The sequence below is a fragment of the Camelus dromedarius genome, chromosome 4 (genome assembly GCF_036321535.1).
Source record: "Camelus dromedarius isolate mCamDro1 chromosome 4, mCamDro1.pat, whole genome shotgun sequence".
NCBI lineage: Eukaryota > Metazoa > Chordata > Mammalia > Artiodactyla > Camelidae > Camelus > Camelus dromedarius.
This window is the reverse complement of record NC_087439.1, coordinates 3,312,942-3,334,305: the sequence shown is the minus strand read 5'-3', so window position 1 is coordinate 3,334,305 and position 21,364 is coordinate 3,312,942. Positions and strand designations below refer to the sequence as shown.

The 21,364-nt window shown below is 39.3% G+C and overlaps 1 protein-coding gene across 2 annotated transcripts in view; it reads right to left on the bottom strand.

The window, feature by feature from the left end:
• The window catches only part of NIPA1 (NIPA magnesium transporter 1), a 44,725-nt gene that overhangs the window by 9,651 nt on the left and 13,710 nt on the right, over positions 1 to 21,364 (bottom strand). For both annotated transcript variants that reach the window (XR_010380524.1, XM_031451161.2), the window contains exons 2-4: positions 17,540 to 17,587; positions 16,532 to 16,622; positions 337 to 497 (exon numbers count right to left, since the gene is read on the bottom strand). Coding sequence is in view for 1 of the 2 variants with exons in the window: in XM_031451161.2 (XP_031307021.1) it covers positions 337 to 497; positions 16,532 to 16,622; positions 17,540 to 17,587 (300 nt within the window). In the remaining variant the exon portion in view is untranslated. The remainder of the gene's footprint in view (positions 1 to 336; positions 498 to 16,531; positions 16,623 to 17,539; positions 17,588 to 21,364) is intronic.

Genomic DNA, 21,364 nt, shown 5'->3' with positions numbered 1-21,364 from the left:
AACAGATGGTCCCGCAGGGAGCCGCCCAGGGCAGGGACAGCAGGAAGGAGGTGGGAGGGACGCCCGAGGGGCTGAGCCGCAGCGGACCTGGCGCCACGGAGGCGGAGGCAGGCGGATGGGGAGGCTGTCAGTGCACAAGGTCTGGGTCCCAGGAGGCAGCAGAGGGGCCAGAACAGCAGGTGTTGGCTCGGGTTGGCTCGCCCGCCCCGGGGCCCCGCCTGCAAGCCGGGTGGCTGCGGACAGTGGTGGGCCTGGAGCACGGACCACAGCGGGGGCGGAGGGTGCAGCTCCGCCGGGAAGGGTCCCGCTCACGCTGGAGGCGCAGCTCAGAGGTACCTGGGTTGGTCAGCTTCTCCTCCAGCTCGGCCTGGGTGGTCACACTCTCAGACTTCGGGGAGTGGATAATCAGCACGACAGAACCCGCACAGCTGAGCAGACACCCCAACTTGCCCAAGATATTGAGCTTCTCTTTCAGAAGATAAGAAGCTAAAATGGACCTTTAATTTTAAAATAAGAAAGCATTAAAGATGAAACCAAACTAGCTGACCTGTTCCTACTAATTGCAGATATTTTATTAAAGTTACATTTTCTTTAGAGTCACATTTTATTTTCAACTTCGTTTTTAAGAGTAGAAAGATTAGGATTTATTGAAGTTGCTATTTCAATACAAACAGGATTTTCATTTTCAATTCCATGCATTGCCTGTACAGTTAATGATATTCTCAACTCTACTACTATATTATATTAATTATATTTCAGTAGATATGAAATATACTAGAGTAGAAAAGTAAGTTTTATGATAAACCAAAAATAAAAATATTGCTTCCTTATTTTAAAATCAGTCTAAAAAAACTAGGTTAAGTAGGAAAATAGGATAGAAAATTGTTACAATAATTATAAGTAATTCATGATCAAAACACTTAAGAGAAAACACACAAATAAGGAAAAATCACAATGCTAACAGTAATTGTACTATGGTGAAAGAGAATGATCAATTATTTTTCTCTTCTCCAGCACTGGGAACTTTTAAAATGTGCTCACATTACTTCTTTAAAGCAAAAAAAAAAAAAAAAAGAAAGAAAGGAAAAGAAATTCCTCAAAAAACATCTATAATCCTAACGTTAGGAATAATGTTTATTTCCCTGTGAGACAGGAGGGAAGGGGGCAGGGCACAAACATAAAAAGAATGACACAGCAATTGAGGACAGGACAGAAACTGATTAGAACCAAGGTGGCGGGAGATTCAACTCCCAGTAGACTTGGAGGCCCAAGATGGCAGGAGATTTGACTTCCAGTAGACCCTGAACCTCATTATACACTCATTGTAATGTATTAGGTAAATGGTACTCCCATAGGTGCCATGACAGTTCCAAGGTTGGCCATAAAAGGTCAAAAAGTGGGCAGCAGCCCAATTCTTGAGAATCCCCAACTCTTCCCCAAAGTAGTTGGAAATAATCCTCCCACTTGTTAGCATATGAAATTACCGAGCCCATAAAACTAACAACCCCACACTTCTTGGCCGATCTCATGTTCCTAGACGACCCCCTGCTGTGAGGCTCTCACCTCTCAAGATGGCCTGTGTTCTGCGTATGGAATGTGTGTCTCCTAAGATTCTCGCGCTCTCTCGCCTTCGGAGACAGCCCACACTCTGTTGAAGGAGCGTGCACTTCTCTGAATAAATCTACTTTTACTCAACTGTGGCTCGCTCTTGAATTCTTCCCTGGATGAAGCCAAGAATCCTCACTTGGTGGGGCATGTCCCAGGGGCTCAACCAAGACTTGGGACATGGCCACTCTCTTGTGCCCCATTTTCCTGCAACACTTGTGTAAATCAGTATATAATTTGAATTGGAAAACCTGGGCTTTTTCTAAATCATGGGATTGATGATTGTCACTTAGCTTCCATCTTCCCCTTATGCCGCTCTGTGTCCCTCCCCAAGGAGACCCAGCAGTGTAGCTGGGAAAATAAGCAACATCACCAAAAGAAACCACACAGGACATATGAATACACAACTGGATCTTAAACTGAGGGGCTCCACACAGTTGGATTAAGAGATGCAAACCAGAGGAATGGAAGGCCTGATGAGCCAGAGGTGGACTGGAGTCAGCCTGGGATGAGGGGCGGGCCTGTGCCAAGGGCGGAAGGGGCTGCCATGCATGAAGGAAAGGAGCAGGAACATACTGGCCATGAGGTCAACTCATCTCCTACTCCACTCTTAGTCTTATACCGGAGTACAAATTAAGCAGTACTGATATAAAATAAGAGTGTTTAACAGAAAATTTGAGGGATAGTCAGGCTGACAGGTCAGGAATCAACTGCCATTGAAAAAAAATAGTTTATTACTCACAGTTTCCAAGATGAGGGGGTCACAGCACCCCAGGCAGGACCACATGGGGAAGGAAGCACCGGGACTGGTCAGGAGGCACGGGGTTGGGGTTGGGGGGGAGACTGTGGCAAGAGCCTTTATTGTGGTTTCTGTGGGAAGGAATGTGTGAGTCAGGGTGAGCAGCTTAGGACTGACTAATGTGAATAATCAGGGGGCTCTTGGGCACAGGGGCGGTCCCTAGCTGTCTGTCACCCGGTCCTGGGGACATGAGGGCAGGAGGGTGATAATCCAATAAAGGTGGTTGGAGCGTGGGCTCTGGATCTCGGTGGGTTTAGATTTGAAACTCATGCCCGAGCAGGAGAAGACCTCCTCCTAAGGAAGGGAGAAGGGGCCAAGGGACACAGGAACCAAGGTAAGGGGGCTCAGGCACCTTATTGGACTGTCCAGATCAAGGCAACGTGCGCCACATGCATGTAGGGCAGATGTTAGAGCATCAGTTTACAGATGCTAGAAACACAGTGTCATTTAAGGACACACCTAGAAAGGATCTGGGCAACGGCTCCCTTCTGAGTGTGCGCCTCGTGGGGAACCAGTCTTCGCTTCCCCTCTGTGGTTATGGACAACCCCACAGTGGCCAGAATGGGGGCATCCACCTAATAGGTGCCTCCCCCAGGAGGAAATCTCCAACTGTCTAGGCTCAAAATCTTTCTCCCCTTGCTCTTCCTGGGCTGCAGTAACTAGAGCTTGCTACGTTCTGAGCTGAGACTCAATGAAAAACATACAAGAGCTCTTTGACTTAAATCAGGAGTCAACAGACTAATGGTTGAAAGCTCAATCCAGCCCTCCACCTGTTTTTGTAAACATCTTATTGTCTCATAGTCATATCCACACAGTTAGTCTGGTCTCTGGCTACCTTCCACCACAATGACAGAGGCCAGCAGCTGCAACAGGGGTCATACGGCCCACAAAGCCTAAAATATTTACCATCCGGCCCTTTACAGAAAAAGCTGGCCACCACGTAAGTTAAATGATCTGCAAACCTAATCACACACCTACCAGGAGAGCTGGCCTGAGGCGGAGGCACAAATTACAGGTTGGCATCAGAGCCACAACAACACAGAGGAGCAGCGACCCCACCTGGGGCATGGGTGGGGCTGGGAGGGTGGAGTGAGGAGCAATGAGATACAGAAAAGGCAACGGAAAGAGGGGGAAAGAAACTTAAAGTCAAGAGAGACAATAGACTATTAAATTGACAGTGATAGGAAACAGAGAGTGTGCTGCAGAAATGACAGCAGGGTCTTGAAGAGAAATCTGTACACTCATGTTCACAGCAGCACTATTCATAGTAGCTAAAATGTGGAGGCAACTCAAGTGTTCACTGATGGATGAATGAATAAGCAAAATATGATATATACACTCAATGGAATATCACTGTGCCTTAACATAGGAAATCCCAGCCCACACCACAAGATGGATGAACCTGGAAGATACTATGCTAAGTGAAACAATCCAGTCATAAAAGACATATACTGTATGATTCCTCTTACGTGAGGCCCCTCGAGCAGTCAGATTCACAGAGACAGAAAGCAGAATTATGGTTGCCAGGGGCTGGGGAGGGGCAAGGAGAGGCAGTGTTTTTAATGGATGTAAGGTTTCACTTTTACAATATAAAAAGAGCAGTGGAGATAAATGGTGTTGGTGATCACACAATACTATGAATGCATTTGATACCACTGAACTGTACACTTACAGATGGTTAAGATGATCAATTTTGTTACATGTATTCTACACAATAAAAAAAAAAAAAGGGAGGGGGAAGCATGGGGCAGCTAGGGCGGGAGAGTGCTCACACCCCGGTAGGGGTGGCCACGGAGGAAATTCAGACTGTCAAAAGGAAACATACACCATGGAAAGATTCACTAAAGGACAAAAAATGCTGCCGAGTTAGGGATTTGGGTTTAGGAAAACTCAGGGATTGACTAGCTTGACTGGATACTTTATTATATATCATGTGCTGTCACATAAAATCAAATCAACTTTTTAAGAAAACAACTTAATCAGGACAGTTTACTTGCCAAAGCTGCGATATTTTATAGTGAAAAAATGAGTGCTAGTTTCATAGGTAAAAGTCAGACTTTTTTTTAAAGTTAAGAGTGCATGTAAATATATTGTTCTTGAGTGACATAAAAGGCAAATCTGTTAGAGTACACTCACTTTCTGCTCGCATATTTATTTGGGACAAGGAATGAATCTATGTATCTACATGATTCAGACAGTATTTTCTAAAGCAAATCTTTGAAGAAATTGATGCTGCATTTCCAAGACAGTGGTAGCTACAAACCTTTTTCAAATCACAGCATTAATAATTACTTAGTAAATACATTGCTAGAAGGTTACTAAAGAAAAACCAAAGGAGAAGTCTTTCAAATTTCTACCTTTCTTCTCCTGGACGGTGGACAGTACTTTGTGTCATACTGAATGAGTACCAAATATCAAAACACTGTCTTAGTCTTGCTTGCCCAAATTTTACTGTAAACAATGATATAACATAAATGGTAATTTGAAATTAAAAAACGACAAAAATGCCTGCACACTACCAAGCACCTCCTTCCATTCCAAGCCTCTCCTCATCTCTGTCCAGGTCCACGTGTTTCTCCCTGAGCCCACCATGGGCTGCACTATACTGTCTGTCCCCTCATCCCCCCCGAACGCCCAGGAAGTTTACTGTATCTGTCCTGTGAAAAGTGTGAGTGCAGCTGTGGCACATGGAGCCCAATAAATGAGCTTTTGTTTCTTTCATTTATTAAACCATTCAAATATGCTACAAAACAGTAATTTCCTTTGATGATTCAATATTGTTTGACATTTATATTGGTACACAAAGCTATAATAAACATTTTTTCCCTAATCATTTTCTATGATTAAATTTCTAAGTGCAAGACTCTCACTTTAAGATCAAGAACACCTGGAAGATGCCAAACACTCAGTGTCATTCCATCTTCTGAAAACCTGTACTAGTTTGAAATGGACATCATTCTATTTTCTTTCTTTCTTTTTAACAGCTTTATTAAGATACAGTTCACATACCGCAAATTATGTGTACATCTAAAGTGTGCATGCAGGTGTATATACCTCTATCAAAATCCATCAAAGTGGTACATCTGAAAGATGTGTAGTTTACTGTACAGGAACCAAACCACAACAAAGGTGTTAAAAAAAAATAAAGTGTGCATTCAGTGGTTTAGTATATTCACAGAACTGTGCATCCATCACCATCATCAATTTGGGAACATTTCTATTACACCAACAGAAACTCATTATCACCCTTAGACATCACTCACCAACACCCTGCATGCCCCATTCCGAAGCAACCATGAATCCATTTTGTCTATATATAGCTGCCTATTTAGGACATTTCGTATAAATGGAATTACACAATATACGGTCCTTTGTGAGTGGCTCCTTTCACATAAAATAATGTTTTCAAGGTTCAGACTATGTTGTAATATATATGCTTATTCCACTTGTTTTGTTTTCTAATAATATTCCATTGGATGGACACTACCATTTATTATATGTTACATAATATTATATATGATGTAACCATTATATGTTATATAGTATATGTCCATCAGTTGATGGACATTTGGTTTGTTTTCACTGTTTGTCTGTTGTGAACAGGCTACCACGGACACTTCTGTACAAGTCCTTGTTTGAGCAGATGTTTTCATTTCTCTTGGTCATGTACTAACAGCAGGTTTTCTAGGACATACAGTAACTCTGCCATATAATTTGGATATTAACCCCTTACCAAATCTATGACTTGTAAATATTTTCTCCCATTCTATAAATTCCCTTTGTACTTTGTTCATTTCCATTGCTGTGCAGAATTTTTAGTTTGATATAGTCCAACTTACTTAATTTTGCTTCTGTTGTTTTTGCTTTTGATGTCAGATCCAAAAAATCATTGCCAAGACCAATACCAAGGAGCTTACTTCTATGTTTTCCTTCTAGGAGTTTTACAATTTCAGGTCTTACGTTTAAGTCTTTAATCTGTTTCAAGTTGATTTTGTGTACAATATAAGATAGTGATCCAATTTCATTTTTTACATGTGACTGTCCAGTTCTCCCAACACCATTTATGTTTATCCTTTCTCCATTGTATATTCTTGACATTTTTGTCTTAAATTAATTGATCATATATGTATGGGTTTGTTTCTGGGTTCTTTATTCTGTTCAATTGATCTATGCGTCAGTTTTTATGCCAATACCATACTGTTTTGATTACTATAGTTTGTAATATAATTTGAGGTCAGGAAGCGCGATGCCTCCAGTTTTGTTCTTTTTTTCTCAATATTGCTTTGGCTATCTTTGTCTTCTGTGGATCCAAACAATTTTTAGGACTGTTTGTTCTACTTCTGTGAAAAATGTCATTGGTTCTTGATAGGGGTTGCACTGAATCAGTGGACTGCTTTTAGCAGTATGGACATTTTAACGTTATTTCTTCCAATCCATGACATGGAGTATCTTTGCACTTACCTGTGTCTTCTTTGATTTCTTTCATCAGTGTCTTAACAGTTTTCAGTATACAGGTTTTTGGCCTTCTTGGTTAAATTAATTCTTAGGTATTTTATCCTTTTTGATGCAATTGTAAATGGCACTGTTTCCTTAATTTCTTATAGTTCATTCTTAGCGTGTAGAAACACAACTGGTTTTTGTACATTGATTTTGTATCTTGCAACTTCAGTGAATTCATTTATTAGTTCTAACTGCATTTTTTGGAGTCTTTAGGATATTCTATAATATAAATATGCCATCTGCAAATAGAGACAGTTTTACTTCTTCCCTTCCCATTTAGATACTTATTATTACCTTTTCTTGCCTTTTTCTGGCTAGGACTTCCAGTACTATGTTGAATTAAAGTGGCAAGACTGGGCATCCTTGTCTTGTTCCTGATCTTAGAGAAACAGCTTTGGGCTTTTCACTGTTAAGTATGAACATAGCTTTGGGATTGTCATATATGACTTTGATTATGTTGAGGTATGTTCCCTCTGCACCTAGTTTGTTGAGAGTTTTTATCAAGAATGGATACTGAATTCTGTCAAATGCTTTTTCTGCCTCTATTGAGATGATCATATGATGTTTATACTTCATTTTGTTAATACGGTGCATCACTTTGGTTGATTTGATGTGGATGTTGAACCATCCTTGCATCCCTAGAACAAATCTCACTTGATCATGGTATACAATTTTCTAGTGTATTGTTAAATTTGACTTGCTAATATTTTACCGAGGATCTTTACATCAATATTAATCAGTTATACTGGTAAGCAATTTCCCTTTTTTGTAGTGCCTCTGTCTGGTTTGGGTATAACGGTAATGTTGACCTTATAAAATGTTGGAAGTGTTCCCTCCTCTTTTTTTGGAAAGAATCTTCTTTAAATGTTAGATAGAATTCACCTGTGAAATCATCTGTTCCTGGACTTTTCTCTGTTGGGATGTTTTTAATTAATGACTCAATTTCTTTACTAACAATTAGTCTATTCAGATTTTCTATTTCTTCATGATTCAGACTTTGGTAGGTTGCATGTTTCTAGGAATTTATTGTTTTTTAATAGGTTGTCCAATTTGTTGATGTGTAATTGTTCACAGTAGTCTCCTGTGACCCTTCCTGTGTCTGTGGTTCAGCTGTAATATCTCCTCTTTTATTTCTGATTTTATTGGAGTCTTCTCTCTTTTTCCTTCAATAGTCTAGCCAAAAGCTTGTCAATTTTATCTCTTTTTAAAAAGCAGCTCTTAGTTTTGTTAATCTTCCCTATTGTTTTTGGACATTATTTCATCTACTTCTTTTCTGCTTTTTATTTCCTTCTTCCTGCCTACATTGGGGATAGTTATCTTTTTCACTAGTTCCCACCTTCCTAGAGGTGAAAAATTAGGCTGTTTGAGATCTTTTTCCTTAATATAGGCATTTATTGCTGTAAACTTCCCTCTTAGATCGGCTTTTGCAGCATCCCATGGGTTTTGATATGTTATGTTTCCATTTTCATTTGTTTCAAGATACTTTCTGATATCCCATTTGATTTCTTCTCTGACACACTGGTTGTTCAGGAGTTTTTATCTACTATCCACATTTGTCAATTTTCCAACTTTCCTTCTGTTAATGATTTGTAGTTTCATAATACTGTGATCAGAAAAGATATTGGGTATGATTTCAATCTTTTTAAATTTGTTAAGACTTATTTGTGACCTATCATATGATTGATACTGGAAAATGCTTCCTGTGCACTTGTGAAGAATGTATTCTGTGCTGCTGTTGGATACGATGTTCCCTATATGTCTGTTCAGGTCCATTTGAGCTAAAGCAGGGTTCACGCTCAACATTTCCTTGTTGACTTTCCATACAGATGATCTATTCATTGTTGAAAGTGGGGTACTGAAGTTCCCTACTATTATTGTATTGCTGTCTATCTCTTCCTTCAGATTGGTTAGTATCTGCTTAATATATTTAGGTGCTCTGATGCTGGGAGCAAATATATCTGTGATTGTTATTTTTTTTGATGAACTGACCACTTTATTTAATGATCTTTTTTGTTCTTTGTTACTGTTTTCAGGTTAAAGTCTATTCTGTCAGATATAAGTATAGCTATTCCTGCTCTCTTTTGATTTCCACTTGGCACGAAAGATATTTTTCCATCCCCTCACTTTGATCCTTTGTGTTTCCTTGAAGCTGAAGTGAGTCTCTTGTGAGCAGTATATAGCAGAATCATGTTTTTTAAATCCACCTAGCCACTCTATATGTTTTGATTGGAGAATTCAATCTATTAACATTCAGAGTAATTATTGATAGGTAGGGACTTATTAATGCCATTTCATTAACTGTTTTCTGGCTTACTAGAGGAGTTCCCTTGTACCTTTCCTTCTCTTATGCAGCCTTCCTTTGTGAGCTGACAATTTGCCATAGTGGTATGCTTTGATTCCCTTCTCTTTTTTGTTTGTGAATCTACTGAAGGTTTTGTTGTGTGGCTACCATGAGGTTTACATTAAAATATCTTAGAGATGTAAGTCTTTTTTACATTGATAACAGTTTAACTTCTTTTGCACACAGAGCTCTAACCTTTTACTCCCTCCTTTTAATGTTAGTGTGGTTCCCAGGCTCCCCAAGGACAGGAGAGGGGAGTGGGGGAAAGGGTCAAGGAGGGACTCGGGCTGCTGGCATCAGTGACGGTAAATACCTGTGGGGCAAAAGCTGGTGAAATACGCAGGGGTCCATGGTGGTCATGCTGGCTGTTAGTTTCTTCAGTAGTGAAATCTGAGTTCTTCTGCAGAGGTCCCTGTGAACCACAATCACTCCCCCTGTGTGGCTATCACCAGTATCTCCCGCTTTTCTTCCACGTTCCTAGCCACGTGAACACACATCAGTGTTGCCAGCCTGGGTGGGACCTCCGTGTGAAGGTCTGAAAGCCTGAGGAAACTGGTGCTCACTCTACTCTTCATTTCCCTGCCAGGGGAGCTCTTCCTACCTAGGAAGCTCCCTCATGGCGCCAAGCAGCGTCAGCTCAGGGGATGGGGTAACGCTGCCAAAAGGACGCTGTCTTTCTTCTTTTCCTGTGCAGTTATTCTCAGATTTTTGGTTCCACTGAACCACTAAATCTTCTTAAGTAGACTTCAGACCTCTCCCAGAGCTGTTTTTATTCATGGATAGTTGATTTTTGCAGTGAGATGGAGGCTGAGTTCTCCTACATCACCATTTTGGGGATGTCACCTCCCCATCCCCAAATTTTCATTTTCTTGATAGCATTCTTTGAAGGACAAAAGTTCCTAATTTTTATGATGCCCAATTTATCTATTTTTCTTTTGTTGCTTGTACTTTTAGAAACCATTGCCTAATCCAAGGTCACAAAGATTTATACCTGTTTTCTTCTAAGAGTTCTATAGTTTAAGCTTTTAAATTTACACCATTGTCCATTTTGAGTTAATTTTTCTACACAGCATGAGGTGGGAACACAAATTCATTTATTTGCATGTGGGTATCTAGTTGGCTCAGCACCATTTATTGAAAAGACAGTTGTTTCCCCACTGTATTGTCTTGGAATCATTGGCAAAAATCAGTGACTATAAATGTTTAGGTTTGTTTCTGGAACCTCAATTTCATTCTATTCATCTACATGTCTATCCTTATCCCAGTACACCATTTTGAAGTAGTTTTGTAGTGTACTGTAGTTCTGTAAAAAGTTTTGAAGTCGGGAAGTATGAGTCCACCAACTCTCTTCTAATTTATCAAGATTGTTTCACCTGTCACGGGTCCCTTGCATTTCTGTATGAATTTTAGGAATAGCTTGTCAATTTCTGCAACTAAGTCAGCTGAGATTTTGACAGACATTGCATTGAATCTGTAGGTGAATTTGGGGAGCATTCCCATCTTACTAGTATTAATTTTTCTTACCTAAGAAAATGGGCCATTTATTTAGGTCTTCTTTGATTTCTTTCAAGAATATTTTTGTAGGTTTCAGAGTACAGGGTTTGCACTTCGTTAAATTTATTCCTAAGTTTTCTGTTCATTTGATACTATTGTATATGAAATTGTTTTCTTAATTTCATTTTTTGGCTTGCTCACTGCTACTGTATACAAATACAATTGATTTTTGTATATTGGTCTTATATCCAGCAACCTTACTAAACTCATTATTAGTTCTAACAGTTTCTCAGTGGATTCCTTAGAATTTTCTATATACATGATCATGTCCTCTTTAACAAAGGTAGTTCGATTTCTTCCCTTCCAGTCTGGATGCCTTTTAATTCTTTTGCTTGACTATTTAATTCATTTGCTTGTACCTCCAGTACAACGTTGAATAAAGTGGCAAAAATGGCCATCCTGTCTTGTTCATATTAGGGAGAAAGTGTCCAGTCATTAACCAATAAATATGTTAGCTAAGGCTTTCTCATAGAGGTCCTTTGTAAGATTAGGAAGCTATCTTCTATTCTTAGCATACTGATTATTTTCATCATGAAGCAATGTTGAATTTTATAAAATAACTGTTCTATGTCTATTGAGATATGGTGTTTATCCTTTATTCTACTGATGTGCTGTATCACATTAATTTACTTTTAATATTAAAGCCACCTTAAATTCCTAAGATAAATCCCACTTAGATGGATATAACCCTTTTTTACATATTGCTGGATTCACTTAGAGTATTTTGTTGATGACTTATCCATTTATATTCGTAAGATAATTGGTCTGTTGTCTTCTTGTGCTGTGCTTGATTTTGTTACCAGGGTAACACTGACCTCACAGAGTAAGTTGAAAAGGAGTTAATTCTTCTTTAGTAGAATTAATCACTGAAACCCAGCTGTACCTGAGCTTTTCCCTGATGAAATTTTTCGATTACTAATTCCATCTCTTCTTATAGGTCTTTTCAGATTTTCTATTTCTTCTTGAAACAGTTTTGGTAGTTTGTGTCTTTCTAAGAATCTGTCCATTTCACTTACATTATCTAAGTTGTTGGCATACAGTTTATAATATTTGCTTATAATTCTTTCCATTTCTGTACAGTTGGTAATAATGCTCCCTTTCATTCTTAATTGCAGTATTTTAAGTCTTCCCTCTTTTTGCTTTTCAGTCTAGCTAAATAAACTCATATCAATTTTGATAATCTTTTCAAAGGACTAACTTTGGTTTTATTGATTACTCTATTGTTTTTCTGTTCTCTATTTCATTTATTTACACCCTAATCTTAATTATTTTCTTTCTTCTACTTGCTTTGGGTTTACTTTGCTTTAGCTGAATCCTATAAGCTTTGGTATGTTGTCTCTTCATTTTCATCCATCTCAAAGTATTTTCTAATTTTCCTGGTGATTTCTTTTTTGATCCATTGTTCATTCAGTAGTGAGTTATTTAATTCACATATTTGTGAATTTCACAGATTTCACTGATTTCTCTAATTTCATTCCACTGTTGTCAAAGAATTATTTCAATCCTCTCAATTTTACTGATGATTCCTTTATGGCCTTCCACACGGTCTAATCTGAAGGATGTTCCACGTACACTCAGGGAGAATGTGAACTCTGTCGTTGCTGGGTGGAGTGTTCTATTGATGTCTCTCCTAGTTGGTTTATAGTGCCATTCAAGTCTTCCATTTTCTTCTTGATCATTTGTCTAGTTTTTCTATCCATTACTGAAAGTGGGTTATTGAAGGCCTTGACTATTGCTGCTGAATTTTCTATTTCTCTATTCTGTCAGGTTTTCTTTTATATATTTCAGAGCTCTGAAACGCTTTTTTCCACTGTACTTTTTCTGAGTTATTTCCATTGTGGTTTCTCCAAGGCTTATCAGAATACACTTCAAACTGATACTAACTTATCTCCAGTGCGATATAATAATGTTACTCTTATATAGCTCTATTTCCTCTTCCTCATGTTTGTGTACGTATATATGATGTTTATTATATCTATTTGCTTATGTGCATTTTATTGAAAATGAGGTTTAACATTAGTGGAATAAACTTATTTTCCTATGCATAAAGTGATACGTTCTACTCTTTATCATTTTCTCTATTGAGATTTTCATACTATTTTGGTCAATTTAAGAAATTCTTTATATCATCACTTTAATTATTGTCATATTTGGTTGAAACCTTTTTTCCATTCTACTTATCATTTATTGTAGAAAATTAACATTTTCATTGTTATTTCTTCAAACTTTTGAAACTTCTTATCCTAAGATTTGAAACATATTACAAGAGTTTTCTTATACATAGGCCATAAACTCTGGGAACATAGCTAAACTTTTTTTTTCCTCCTCTTTTACAGATTAAATCTTTACATCATTTACTCTGGGTTGTGCTAGAGATGTAGGTCTTTTCAGTGAAAATCAGAGATGGAAAGTCTCAGTGGCCACATGCCACAGATGTTCGGGCAGGTGCTGATGGAGATGCTGTTTGATACCCTGGATTCACTGCAGTTTTACGCAGCACACTTCGCACTGCTGAGTGGGACAACACACCTAGGCATATCACACAATGCCATCACACAGGTCAGGCACCAAATGTGGCATCAATGAGCCATTCAATGTTCTTGTTTCTATTTTCACACTTGGTGGACATCCTGTATATAATGCCTAATTCACTTAGATCATATTTTGAAGATGCTATCATTAGGATTTAAACTGATGTTCTATTTTTTTTTTTTTAACTAGAGAGATAACAACTAAATGCAGCTCCTGGTACTAGACTGGATCTTGAACTAGAAGGAATAGTAATGGTATAAAGAATAATGGTATAGACTAATGGTATAATGGGTCAATTAACAAGATTGGAATAGGGAAGGAAGATTAGATATATTTATTATAGCAATGTTAAATTTGTCAAAATTTGTTAAAATGTTAAATGTCAAAATTGACACTACTGTTATAAAGAGGATGTCCCTAGTCTTAGAAATACAAGTCAAAGTCTTTAAGAGTGAAGAATCATGATAGATATATATATAGAGAGAGAGATCTATACATATAAACATAACTACTCTCATATGGATCAAAAAAAAAAAAAACTCCAAAAAACAAAACAAATACCACATTCATAATAAAAGAGTGCTTCTCAACCAGGGTTGATCTGCCCCATAAGAAGGCATTTGCTTATGTCTGAGACATTCTGGGGAGCGAGGGCTCCTGCTGTCTGGTGGATGGAGGCCAGGGATGCTGCTGAACAGGTCAGGCCCCCAAAACAAAGAATTATCTGGTCCCAAATGTCAATCGTATCGAGGCTGAGAAAGCCTGATACAGAGAAAGCAAATGATGGAGCCAGTGGGGTAAGATGTCAACAACTGGTGTGTCTGGGTGAGGGGTATATGGATAGTTTTTTGGGGCGGTGGTAATTAGGTTTACTTGTTTTTTATTTATTTAAATGGAGGTACCGGAGATTGAACCCAGGACCTTATGCATGCAAGGCACGCACTCTACCACTATACCCTCCCCCAGAATACTGTTTTGATTATCCTTAAGCTTACAATTTTTCTGTAATTTGGAAATTAATTCCAAATAAAATATTTTTTAAAACATCTTAAAGAGCACTATGTTGTGATGATCACTTTATCATACATTAAACCACTGAAGACAAAAGCAGACCTATTTGGGAGCTCTCTATTCTATTTCACTGATACACAGACACTTTTTTCCAGTGCCACACTCTTTTCATTTCTGTTTCTATATAATTCTAGCAACCTCAACCCATTATCAAGAATAGAACTTCTTTTGAAACACACTACATATGTATATACATATTGATATCTTAAGTTTTTCCAAATTAATTTTAATTTTCTTCTTTTTAAAAAATCTTTCATTGGGATCTTGAGTCAAAAGCACTCTTTTTAACTATAATGCCATCTCACAATTCTTTTGGAAACATCTTCTGAAGACATGGAGCAGTGAACACCTCTGGTGAGAAGACAATTATCACAGTGCATGAGAACAGACCGTTCTTTGGAAATCAATGGAGGAAGGCATTTTAATGCGTGCACATTAAATGTGCAAAGGTCACAGGGTTGGGTCGTTTATTTGCCTGATTATTTTTCAGGAAACGGAGGGTGAGACTGGGTGAGAAGTGAGACTTTGAGAAGCTGAAGTACCGATTCTCCAATGAGAGCACCTCTTGTGAAATCCAAGATCATACAAAATGCACAGTGATGTTAAGCCACATGGGACACTAGGCGTATGTTTGGAACAATTTACTGCAAAAACATTTTCAAAGGTTCACGTGTGGAAAACACTTCCGTGCTTTTTAGGCCACAGACCCTTGAAGCCTGAGTGATTTAAGATAAACAATTAAACACATCTATCACAGACACACTTCTCTGCAAGGATTTGGAAGTCTGTCTGGAATACAGCAGAAAACCAATGTATCAGTGAGTCAGAAACCTGGATTTTATTTATCTTGTATCTCTGTTTACCAATGATTTCTTCAAAGGTAAAATAATGTAAATAGGTTCACATGAAGATATGTGTTAATATACTTAATAAATGTCTTATAAAATCATTTTGTAGGTAAGCCAAGTGTAATAAAGAGAAATACTGCATTTGTGGTAGCTGGCAGCTTTCATGTCCAAAGTCCTCTCTTTTCACCTTTGCTCCATATCCGGGCAACCTGATAAGGACTGTTCACACCCTCAGGCTCTGGCATCCTCAGTCCCTTGGCACTAAAATTTCAATTCCCAGCCTCAGCATGAGAATCTCCACCCGGCTCACCTCCTAACTGTAATAAAAACCCCCAAAGCCCTGCCTTGCTTCTGTTCTACTCCAGAACAAACCAGAGCCATCCTGCTTGGGTGATCCGTTTGCTGCTAACTGTTGTGAGTCGTAAATCCTTTCACATCCGTGGGTGCCCGTGTGTCACATGGCCCAACCTCCATAATTTCTTGTGGCGGGGGACTGCCCAGCATCCAGCAGGGGATGCTAGGCACCCAAATAAAACACTAACTGACTAGTTTTGCTTACTGATGCCTCAGAATCACTTGCCAAGGAGCTGGGAAGACTCCAGGAAGTCTTCCAGAGCCAAGAGCAGAAGAGTGATGGCATCACATTCACTGGGACCCATGAGTAAGGTAGGATTTGAAATATACTAAAGCACATGTCTAAGAGAGGGTTAATAATCCACATAACTAAATTTGAATGGGTAAAACTAAACCATATGGTGTGCGATTCTGAAGACTTATCTCCAGTTCCAATTTTACTTTTATTATTTTAACAGAAACATTTAAAATGAAAAGTTTTGAAAATTACCATATGATATCACTCATACGTGGAATCTTAAAAAAAAAAAAAAAGAAGACAAATGAACTTAAATATAAAACAGAAACAGACTCAGGGACACAGAATACAAACTTGTGGTGGCTGGTCAGGGTGGGTAGGGACAGACTGGGAGTTTGAGATTTGTAGATAATGACAGGTATATATAGAAAAGATAAACAAGTTTACACTGTAGAGCACAGGGAAATATATTCAAGATCTTGTAGGAGCTCACGGTGAAAAATAATACAGAAGTGAATATATGTATATTCATGTATGACTGAAAAATAGTGCTGTACACCAGAAATTGACACAACATTGTAAACTGACTATAACTCAATAAAAAAATAAAATAAAATAAAAATAAAATGAAAAGTTTTCTTAAGTTAAACTATGTATTAAAAACCAAAACACAGAATCGCAGCTCTCACCCAAACGGCACTCCAAGGGCACCAAGAGGAGTCACCAGGACCGTGGGGACCGCCGTGTAAGCCAGGAAGTTTCCAATCTGGCCAACAGCCACTGTCAAGAGAACCACAAAGATGTCACTTGCAATGACAAACTCTGAGCACTCATCACAGAGCTGAATTCTGCAAGACCCTGCTCTGAAACGGCTACTTCTTTTCCATTGCTGGTGAGGAAGGAAATGTGGGGCTCATTTGCATGCTTCAGGGTCCTGAGGACAGCAGGCCCCATGGTGCCACTGGCCAACTGCCAGGGGAGTAGTTTCAACCCTCTATGGGAATTCCCAATCTAACCGGCAGTGACTGACAGTGGGGGCGGCGCAGAGTATATTTCCACTCTCTTCTCAACATCTGTTTTAAGACAGATTGTGTAGACGTCCCATGTCCCTTCAAGCAGCCTGGGATCTATCCCAGTGACATGCTGCTGGCACATCACGGGGAAACTACTGCCTGCAAAGGACTGCACCCGGGGCTGCACTGAGAGAGAGCTTAAACGGGAGTTCTCCAATGAATCCACGTCTGCTGGAAAATTTCTTGCTTAAAAGACAATGTGTGACAAATAGACCTCGTGATATTTTGGAAATATCTAACATAATTTTTCTTCTTTATATATTTCAAGTTCTGAACTCTAATTTTATTATTTTTCCATTACAGCACATGACCTCTGATCGTGAGGCTGGGCGAAGAAACTCTCCTTTGTAAAACCAATTGTGTTGAGCAGATGCCAACAGCCCAACTACCGATGAGGAAGCAGGAGTTGTTTTAATTTGTTCGGACCCAGGACAGTCTGACCTGGACAAAATACAGGGCTAATTGCAGGCAGCAGAAACCTCTGCCTCCTCCTTCCACAGCCTCCCACACTTCTGGTCCTCATTCCAAAGAACAAGCTAGAGTCATCCCACCCGCTCCAGCCCTGCCAGACAAGTGACTGACCTTAAGAAAAAAGAGCAAGTTCCTCACCACGCAGGTACTTACTTGCAATTGTGCCTGCCCACCACACAATGTCTGTTAAATAGGAGGTACCTATAAGAGAGGAATGTCAGCGAAGTATGAAGCAAGAGATTTACAAGCTACATACTTAAGAGGAATTTTTAAATAAAAGCTAAAACGGAAAAGAATAATGAATGCCATTCTGCTTATTTATCCGACAAAGAATCTTTGAATTAGTCTATAAATAGCAGCATGAGAAATCACTAAAAGTGGCAAAGATACTTTTTGCAACCAACACAAGTGGGCCCAAACAAATACAATCTTGATAAAATTTTTTTTTCACTCAACACATCATCCAGAGACATAAATGTTCTTTGGAATAACATTTTACATATTGATTTCAAATGAGATTTAGCCTTCAAAGTCCAATTCTCTCATGCATTTACTGAAACCTATTTATATGATAATTTTACTAGCACAGGGTTCAATGACTTGCTACTTAAACAGGTTATTCAATGTTCATAATATAGACCTGAGACAGGCTGGGTCCTGGGGTCTGGGGCCCTTTGGTGCAGTGCTTGCACCTGGACAGACATCTCCTGGAGCAGCAGAATACAAACAAACTATAAGGGACTAAAAATAACTGCACACACAGTTGGAGCAAATTATGAGCAAAAAAATACAAAAAGACCAAAACCCAACTGCCACTTCTGAGGTGCTGGGAGCAGAAGCAGGGCCCTGCTTGTGATCCCTGCACACAGCATCACCAAGGGGGTGGGCACACCACCTTTGCTACCAGGTCCACCTCCACCCTCACCCATTTAAGGGACCAGTTCACCCCACCCTCAGAGCGCAAGCAAGGGAAACTCTTATTTGTTTTCACTTCCTCCTTCACTCACAGCATGAGTCTCAATAAAGCCTTGCCTGAATTTCTCATCTGGCCTCTTACCAATTTCTAATGATTAACAAGTCCAACAACCCTGGTCAGTAATAGAACCTTTGTGGCATGGCTCTTTTTATAACCATTTGAAAATGGTTGAAAGCAGACCCTTACACTCACTGGACAATCTGACACTGCACACAGTACTTTCTCTTTTGCTCTCGTGGATCACCCTCCTACGTTCCCATGCTGTCCAAGCAGGCAGAGGTGCAGGGGCAGCTGTCCAGGTCTCCCCACCACATCCCTTCCTCCTTCTGTCCTTCAGATATGTCAAAAGTCTGAAGTACGTTTTTCCATTTCAGATTAGAATATCTGATTCTTATTGGATGTTTTAAGTCTCAGTAATTTGATATAATGAACATATAGAAGCCAGCCTGCTTCACCGAGGAGCAGAGCTACAGGTATTTAAAAAGGACTTTTTAAAAAACAGGACCAATAATAACGACAGGGTAGGAGGAATGGTCAAGTTCAAATATCATCATTTAGTAACATCACAGTAAAGACAGATTCAGGCAAGAACCATAAATGGAGACTAAGACAAGTGACTGAAAGTTTGCTGAGGAACAAGACTGTCACGTAGTCTCCATGAATCACCCCCATCGGTTTTTTATTAATCACAAAAAGAAAAAGTTATTTTTTACAGCACTCTAAGATCCTGACAGACATCACCTTAACCAAGAGTCAAAGTTAACACCATCAGCAATGGGATGAACCAATATCCTATGCCTCCGGAGGGTGCACTGAGAAGGGCACATCACATCTGTGGTGCACCTGCCACAGGGCACCATCTGAATCCAATCACGAGGAAACAAACAGACCACACATCAGCTAGCCTACGCTCTTCCAAAATGGCAAGGGCATGAAAGACAAAGGCTAGGGAACTACTGCAGATGAAAGGAAACTAAAGAGATGTGGCCAAGAAAGAGAAAGAAACATACCATACGGTACCACTCATATGTGGAATCTAAAAAAAAAAGAACAAAGAGAAAAGAGGACACTAACGAACTCACCTACGAAACAGGAGCAGACTCACAGACATAGTAAACAATCTCATGGTTCTACCCAGGGGGGAAGAAGCACGTGGGAAGGGATAAATTTGGAAATTTGAGATTTGTAAATGTTAACCACTATATATAAAAACAGATAAAAACCAAATTTCTTCTCTACAGCACAGGGAACTATATTCTATATTTTGTAATACCTGTAATGAGAAAGAATATGAAAATGAATACACATATACATATGCATGACTGGGAGATTGTGCTGTACACCAGAAATTGACACGTTGTAACTGACCACACTTCAATTAAAAAAAGAGATGTGGCTAAACACAATACACGACCCTAGTTGGAAAAAAAGGTTGCTACAAAGGACAGCATGGGGCAAATGGCAAAACTTGAATGTGGGCTATTGTAGACAACAGAGTAACAAAACCTCTCCACTTTCTGCAAGAGAATATGACTTATGGTCCACTTTCTGGCTCTATAAAGCTGACAGTCACGTACGCAGGGGGCAACACTTAAGGTAAAAATGACTTCTGATGGGCAAATGGAACCTGACTGGAGGTCTGTGAACACCTACTGAACATTATCACTCGGGCTCCCCTGAGGACAGAATCTCTGGGCACAGGCACAGCTCTTGTGGGGCCTGGAAGCTCTGCCTCTGTGACCATATACTGGGGGGCATTAGGCTTGTAAAGCTGCCCAGCTGTGGCACTACCTGCTGCAATCCTGCCTCTGAGCCTCTAAGCAATGCTCTGCCTCTGCTGCCAGCCTGCAGCAGCGGGGGCTGACACTGGCTGTGGCTCCTGTCCCATGTCCCGAGTGGGTCTGCAACTGCAGCCCATGATGTCCTATACGTCAGAAAGTATAGCTGAGTCTAAGAATGCTCTGCAGTGAACACTGCAGAACAATTATCAACCATTAGTACAGAATCAACACTGAATTTCCCAAATGTGCTAATCACACTGTGGCTAGTTTAGACAATGTCTTTTACTTATATGCAGCATTTATATTAAAAAAAAAAAAAGTTCCAGAATTTCCAAAGCAATCCTGAGAAAAAAGGCATCACCTTCCTAGGTTTCAGACAATACTACAAAACTATAGTAATCAAAACAGTGTGGTACTGGCACAAAAAGAGACAAAGAGATCAATGGAACAGAACAGACAGCCCAGAAATAAAGCTACACACCTATGGTCAATTAATCTATGACAAAGGAGGCAATAATATACAATAGAAGAAAGACTTCAGCAAGTGGTATTGGGAAAGCTGAACAGCCATCAGAACACTCCCTCACATCATACATAAAAATAAACTCAAAATTATTTAAAAACCGAAATATAAGACATGACAACATAAAAGTCCTAGAAGAGAACAAAGGCAAAACATTCTCTGACATAAACTGTAAAAATATTTTCTTAGACCAGTCTCCCAAAGTAAAAGAAATAAAGGCTAAAATATACAAATGGTATGTAAACTTAAAAGCTTTTGCACAGCAAAAGAAACAAACAAAACAAAAAGACATCTATGAAATGGGAGAGAATATTTGAAAATGATGCAACTAACAAGAGGTAATTCCCAAAATGTTCAAACATTTCACACAACTCAGTATCAAAAAAAAAAAAGATCAAAAAATGGGCAGAAGACCTAAATACAGATGACCAAGGCACATGAAAAGATGCTCAACATCACTAATTATTAGAGAAGCAAATCAAAACCACAATGAGGTATCACCTCACTCTGGCCATAATGGCCATCATCAAAAAATCTACAAATAATAAATGCTGGAGAGAGTGTGGAGCAAAGGAAATCCTCCTACATTGTTGGTGGGAATATAAATTCATGCAGCCACTACGGAAAGAGTATGGCAGTTGCCTAAAAACTAAAAATAGAACTACCATATGGTCCAGCAATTCCACTCTTGGGTATAT